Raw genomic sequence first — 7,509 nt, forward strand, 5'->3', positions numbered from 1 at the left:
CAAACTCACTACAGAAGTACAATGCCCAATCTTCCTTCTGAGGAGTGGCTGATAGGTTTGAACCACCAGCCTTCTGCTTAGCAGTCAAATGCCTTAGGCACTATGCCAACAGAGATCCCGTGTGTGTGTGTGTGTGTGTGTGTATTAAATGATTCAATTTAGTCACAATTTTAAAACTTCATGTTTTGCGAATATCAAGGCTTGATCTATTTAAAAAAAAAAAACTCATCTTGAGTCAAATAAAGTTGTGAGAATTCAGCAAAAAGGTTTATTTGGAACAATTATACCTCTTTATGCAAACAACTGATGGAAAGGATACAGAAACAGAAGTACTCCTTGCCAGAGACAACTGGATATGCAAGGCTTATGGACTTTTTTATACTAACAACATAGAGTCCAACTATGTCACCACACTTCAATAACAACCATTTTCAGGAATTCACCAGTTCTCATTTCTTTACTGTTTCCTCATCAATTACAATATTTATATAAGAAGATAACTTGGTAGTAATTTTCCAAGAAAAGTTCAAGTAATACTCACCAATAGCCTCATGAAGGCAATTTTACAAGTCATTACCTAGATACCTCTTTGAGGGTCGTCACAAGTTATTGTCACTATTGCTCCTATATCCAGTATACTGGATGTGGACTGAAAACCAGTCTACCCAGTAAACCAAAACCACCCCTTCACTGGAGCTCCAGATTGAGTGGGAACTGTTGATGTCTCTCTTACTGAATTATCTGGCAACTAAATGATGTAAGATCCCCCTGATTCTCATAAAGCCACATGCACAGGTCTCACCAGTTTGGACTACCTGTACTCAGGTACAGATGATCCTATCTCCTTTAGTGTTTTGGGTTCCCCCCCCCCATGTCCCTGCTAGAAGACACACTGACCTAAGAGTTGAAGGTTTATATTCATGTCTATTATGAGGCTGTGTGATGCTGGCCACCTTATTTACTGACTCTGAACTCTATTTTCCTAGCTATAAAATATTTAATATATAGGACATTGTGAAGTCCAAATTAGGCAATGTATGGAAAATGCCTTATAAAAGTAAAGCACTACACAAAATTGAGGCATTCTAATCCTTTGTATCTATGACTTAATTCTCTGGAACAAAAATGATCCTTCTTTCCCTAATTTTAGAGAGATAAATGTCCCTCTAATTCTCTTCTTTCTTCCTACAATGTATTAAAGTGCTTTGTTTGCACATCTCTCTCCAGAGCCTACTCTGGGTTCCTCAAGAGCAAACACAGCCTAATTCATTTCTGTAACTCAACACAGACACCTTGGTAGACAGCTAGTTTTATTTAAAGCAATTAAACTAATACACATGCAGAATTTTAAAATACCTGTTATCTTTCTTTGGCATGCTAGTGATTCTGTGGTTACAGAATTGGGCTGCTAACCAAAAGGTCAGTGGTTCAAACCCACCAGCCACTCTGCAGGACAAAGATGAGGCAGTCTGCTTCCATAAAGATTTACAGCCTTAGAAACCCTATGGGGCAGTTCCACTCTGTCCAATAGGGTTGCTATGAGTCAGAATCGACTGAAAGACAGTAGGGTTTTTTTTGTTTTGGTTTGGTTAGCTTTTTTAAAAAATTCCAGCCCTTGTCTTACTTATGAGGAAGACACTCACCATCCATAATGGCTTCTCCTTTCAGACTCTTAATTCCTCTTGGCATTGCATTTCCATCAAGATAAAATTCAAGTATGCCATCATCCAAGATAATTAGAAGATGAAGCCAAACATTTTCCTCTAAATATTTCACGGCTGTTGTCTTGGCAATATATGTAACATTGGAACCCAAAGTTTTGTAATGAAGGGAAAGTGTCACATGGGATTCATTTGTTTGAATTTTTACCCCATAGTAGATGCTTCCATTTCCATCATCCTTTGCTATAACAAATCCATTTGTATTGGCATTAGGCATTACCCATGCTGAAAATGTAAATTTGGCAATTGTGTTGTTCCTGGAGGGATGATATCTGGGATTAACAGTCCCAAATGCACCCTCTAGTCCACTGAAATACAAAGCATCTGTTCCACTATAGTGACGCCTCATGTGAGTTTGTAAATGCACAGAACTGGGAAAAATTCCAACCAGTAAAAAATCAATCATTGGAGGCAACCCAGCCCTGAACTCACTGGACAGTATTTCCCAGCCTACTCGAACATCACCAAAGACACCTTGTTGCCTCAAAATAGTGAAGTTGGTAATATAAGACATATCATCTTCTGAGAGGACATCTTCTGCCACTTCTCTCTCTAAACATTCTGGATCCAAGATGAAAACTCCAAAGGGATCATCATTGAATGGAATCATTACTGTCACCTGGAGATTGGTTTCTGCTAATTGGCCACCAGGACCCGGGGATCCACCTGAAATTAGAGAATTTATAATAAATGAGACACCAGAATTTGAATTACACACAGTAGAGGGTAAAGCCATCACCTATTTGTCAGCTTGTCATACTTTGGTGGCTTGTGTATTGCTATGGTGCTAGAACATAAGCTATTAGTTTTTCAAATACCAGCAGCGTCACCCTTTGTGTACAGGTTTTAGCACAGCTTCCAGGAAGAAAGGCCTGGTTTTGTACTTCTGAAAATTAGCCAATGATAACCCTATGGATCAAATGATGATCGTGTCTCACAAAGTGCTAGCAGATGAGCACTCTAGATTGGAAGGCACAACACAGTGGCCTCAACAATGGACTCAAACATGCCAACAATCAAGAAGATGACACAGGACCAGGCAAAGTTTTGTACAGTTGTACATGGGGTCACAATGAGTCAGACCCAACTTGACAACAACTACAACAACAACATCAAGTGAGGAGAAAGGAATGTGTTTTGAAGACAAATGTCTTGTTAGTTTACTCAATAATCTCTGAAGAAAAGTGACACTATATGGCTTTTTTAAGAGAAAGACCTGGCAATCTGCTCCTGTAAAGATTACAACTTAGAAAACCATCTGGGGTAGTTCCACTCTTTCTAGATGGGGTTGCTATGAGTCAAAACTGACTCAACGCCACCTAACCACAACAATGGGTTTTTACCACATTCTGAGGGGCATGATATCAAATAACGTGCTTCAGCGTAATTTCAGTCAGAGTGGTGATTAGAAAGTTCTTAAAATTATAGCAAAAGGATCAAGCTGCTACCATAAACCTGTGCTTCCTATTTTCCACTATTGTTTTGTTAGAGACACTATATTAGGTATGGAAAAAGTCTACATACAAGTTTCATTTCACAAACGCAGAGCAAGCTAAGAACGCAAAATGAACATTAATAAATCTATCCAGATATTTTAACATTTAAATGCAATCAAGATATACTTAGTCCTTCACCCATTATATTTCTCATACAGTTCTAATTATTTAATTAAAAATATAAGATAAAAGAAATAAAAAAACACACCACCTGATATGTTTACAAGCTTCAGAATATAAAATTCATTGAACTCAGGAATTTTATCTGGAAAAGCATGGAGAATTATTGGTTTTGCTCCTTCTCCTTCCATAAAGTTAACAGTTCCTGAAGTTTCATAGAACTCTTGTCCAGGGTGCAAAGCAGAATCATTCTGAAACAGCTGCCAAGCCACAGAAACATTGCCAAAGTGTCCTCGATGCCTCAAAATCCTACATAAAAATTGAAGAAAATTGTTTTTATGAAAAAGTTGTAAGAAGTGAATCTATCTGTAATGAAAGTTTTCTGTGTTATCTCAGACATATACTTTTTTTTATCATCTTTAATAAAAACCAACAAGCCACTCCCACTAAGCAACCATGAAGAATCTCATGGAAAGAGAATAAGGTAGAGCTTCAAATAATAAAGAGAAGCAGTCTTATAAGTCATGCTCTTCAAAATCCAAACAGAAAAATAAATTCTAAGCCCAATTAAAAAATATATCAGTAAAAATCAGTAAACATTCTTCAAAAAGCAAAATACAGGATGAGAGTAGTCACATATCATCTGATAGAAGAGTTCCTAAAGACCTTAGATAATACAGGTCTCTCGGTCCTGAAAAAGGAGATAAATTTGAGGTAAGGAGGATGGGAAACACAAATTCTGCTTATTAGCTCAAGTATTAGAATTTTCTGACCAGTGGCAATAGCATAAACAAAGTTTATAGCTTAAGCAGACTGCCAATTGTGAAATTATTCAATTTTTTTTTTTTTTCTTTTTTTCAGTGTTTCCTCCCCTCCACTCCCATGCCTGGTAACCAACAGTTTCCTTCCATACATATATATCTTTCTTTTTTTTTTTTTTTTAATGTTTCCTTCCCTCCCCTCCCACCCCTAGTAACCAACAAAGAAAGCTTCCTTCCATGACTTTTTACATCAGTGAACTAATATAGTATTTGTCCTTCTCTGATTGACTTATTTCACCCAGCATAATGTCCTTCAAGCTCATCCATGTTATTTGGTGCTTTGTAGATTCTACATTATTCTTTAGTGCTCATAGTATTCCATTGTGTGTATGCACCATAGTTTGGTTATTCGTTTGTGGTAGTTAAGTTTCTGTGTCAACGTGGCTGGGCCTGGTTGAGTGGCTGGGCAGCTGGATGTAGTATTCCTCATGATGAGACTGGTAATCAACTCCGTGGTGCAATCTACTATGAGCAGCTGAGTAGCTGCCTTAGGGATATGGTCTGCTTCTGTAAATAAAGAGAAGCCTTGGGGAATGGTCTCTAGCTTATGACACGCTTGAAACCTGTATGTAGCCCTGTCATTGTTCAGCAGCCTTCCATGCTCTGCCAACCTTGGGACTTTCAATGGATTGAATTAATGGCCTGCTGTGTGGTTTGGTAACATCAGGACTATGCCATTTTATTTGTTGACCTTGGGCTTGTTAGCCTCAGCTGCCAGTAGCTGCCTGAGTAAAGAGATGCCTCTAGCTTCAGTGGGTTGGGAGCAAGAACAGAGCTGAAGCCCAAGGTCAAGGGGCTTTCACACAGCCTCTAGAGCCTGGAAATTTGAATTCAGACTTAAAGCCTCCAACCTGTAAGAGAATAAACTCCTGTTTGTTCAAGCTATCTCATTTGAGGTATTTTCTGTTAGAGCAGCACAGAGGTAACCAAAACACCATTCTTCTGTTGATGGGCACCTAGGTTGTTTCCATCTTTTTGCTATTGTAAATAGTGCTGCAATGAACATGGGTGTGCATCTATCTGTTCTTGTCCTGGCTCTCACTTCTTTAGGAAATACACGTAGTAATGGAATGTCTGGATCAAATGGTATTTCTAATTCCAACTTTTTAAGGAATCTCCATACTGCTTTCCACAGTGGTTGTTCCATTTTACAGTCCCACCAGCAGTGTATTAGATTCCCAATCTCTCCTCATCCTTACCAGCATTTGTTGCCTTCTGTCTTGTTGAACTTTGCTATTAGTGCCGGGGCAAGATGGTATCTCACTGTTGTTTTGATTTGCAACTCTCTAATGGCTGATGATTGTGAACATTTCTTCAAGTGTTTGTTGGACGCCTGAATATCTTCTTTGGTGGATTTTCTATTCATGTCTTCTGGCCATTTTTAAATTGGATTGTTTGTCTTTTTGTTGTTGAGGTGTTGGAGTTTTCTATAAATTTTAGAGATAAGTCCTTTCAGAAATAGCATTGCTGAATATTTTTTCCCCAAATCTGTGCGTTCTCTTTTAACTCTTTTGGAGAAGTCTTTGGAAGCATATAAAAATTTAATATTCAGAAGGTTTCATTCATCTGGTTTATCTTCTGCTGTTTGTGCATTTTCAGTTATCCTTGACAGTCTATTTATGCCATAAATTAGGCCCCTAATTTAGCCCCTACTTCTTCTTTGACAAACTTTATAGTTTTAGGTTTCACATTTAAGTCTTTGATCTATCTGGAGTTGTTTATGGTGTGAAGTGTGGATCTTGTTTCATTTTTCTGCAAATAGTTATCCAGTTTTGCCAGCACCATTTGGTAAAGAGACCATCTCTTCCCCATTTAATGGATTTCAGCCCTTTATCAAAAATCAGATGACTGTGGGTTGATGGATCTATTTCTGGGTTCTCAATTCTGTTCCACTGGTCTATATCTGTCATTGTACCAATACCAGGCTATTTTGAGTACTGTGCTGTATAGTAAGTTTTGAGATCCAGGAGTGTGAGACCTCCTACTTTGTTCTTCTTATCCAAGATCTCTTTCAGTTCCATAACAAATTAGTGATTGGTTTTTCCATATGCTTAAAGAATGTTGATGGGATCTGGATTGGGATTAGACTGAATGTATAGATTGCTTTGGGTAGTGTGATAGTTGGAGCTGTGTGTCAACTTGGCTGGACCACAATTTTGTGTGATTTAAGCAGTTGTGATGTGGTTGTTCCCATAATGGGATCAGATGATTATGTCTGAGCAGGCAATCTGTTGAAAGGGAGTTCCCTAGGGGTGTGGCCTGCTTCCAGTATATCCAAGGACATCCTGGGAAAAGAGATATTATTCTGTGGATCAGGATTCTGTTATGCTGCCTACAACTGTCCATGAGTAAACAGTCCACCATTCAACCTGGAGATCTTGGATTCATCATTCGTTGGAGACAACAGTGTATTCCCTGCCAGCCTTGAGCTCTACAGCCCCTGCAGTTGCAAGAGTCAGAAAAGCCTCCAGCTTGACGTTTGATCCAGAAACTTTGGACTTGCCAGCTTCTATAAGTGTGTGAGCAATTTTCCTAAGATAAATTTCTCTATATATACATACATATATAAGCTTTACTGGTTTTGTTTCTCTAGAGAACTCAGTCTGACACAGGTAGTATTGACATTTTCACAGTGTTTGATTTTCCTGTCCACAAGCATGGTATGTTATTCCATTTATGTAGATCTCTTATAGTTTCTTGAAGTAGTGTTTTATAGTTTTCTCTGTACAGTTCTTCTGTGTCCCTAGTGAGATTTATTCCCAAGTATTTTTTTATTTTTGGTAGCTATTGTAAATGGTATTGATTTCCTTATTTCCTTTTCAGCAATCTCTTTGCTGATATAGAGGAACTCAATTGATTTTTGTATGTTGATCTTGTATCCCATCACTACGCTAAATCTCTCAATTAGTTCCAGTAGTTTTTTTGCTGAGTCTCTTGTGTTTTCTAGGTATAGGATCATATCATCAGCAAATAGGAATAGTTTGACTTCTTCTTACCAAATCGGACGTCTTTGATCTCCCTTCTTGCTTATTGCCCTGGCTAGGACTTCCAGTACAATGTTGAATAGAGTTGGTGATACAGGTCATCCTTTTCTGGTTCCTGTTTGCAAGGGGAATGGTTTCAGTCTGTCCCCATTGGAATAATGTTGGCTGTTGGTTTTGCATAGATGTCCTTTATTATGTTGAGAAATGTCCCTTCTATTCCTATTTTGCAGAGAGCTTTGATCAGGAATGGGTGTTGGATTTTATCAAATGCTTTTTCTGCATCAATTGATATGATCATGTGATTCTTTTCCTTTGTTTCATTTATATGGTGGATAACGTTGATTGTTTTTCTAATGTTGAACCATCC

General features: G+C 38.1%; 1 protein-coding gene across 1 annotated transcript in view; it reads right to left on the reverse strand.

Moving 5' to 3' along the window:
* The window catches only part of ADGRV1 (adhesion G protein-coupled receptor V1), a 947,781-nt gene that overhangs the window by 876,853 nt on the left and 63,419 nt on the right, over window positions 1-7,509 (reverse strand). The window contains exons 18-19 of the mRNA XM_007943393.1: window positions 3,429-3,646; window positions 1,644-2,387 (exon numbers count right to left, since the gene is read on the reverse strand). Of these exons, the coding sequence (XP_007941584.1) occupies window positions 1,644-2,387; window positions 3,429-3,646 (962 nt within the window). The remainder of the gene's footprint in view (window positions 1-1,643; window positions 2,388-3,428; window positions 3,647-7,509) is intronic.

This window comes from Orycteropus afer, unplaced genomic scaffold, assembly GCF_000298275.1.
Source record: "Orycteropus afer afer isolate SDZICR_OR568_19922 unplaced genomic scaffold, OryAfe1.0 scaffold00105, whole genome shotgun sequence".
NCBI classification, from domain to species: Eukaryota; Metazoa; Chordata; class Mammalia; order Tubulidentata; family Orycteropodidae; genus Orycteropus; species Orycteropus afer.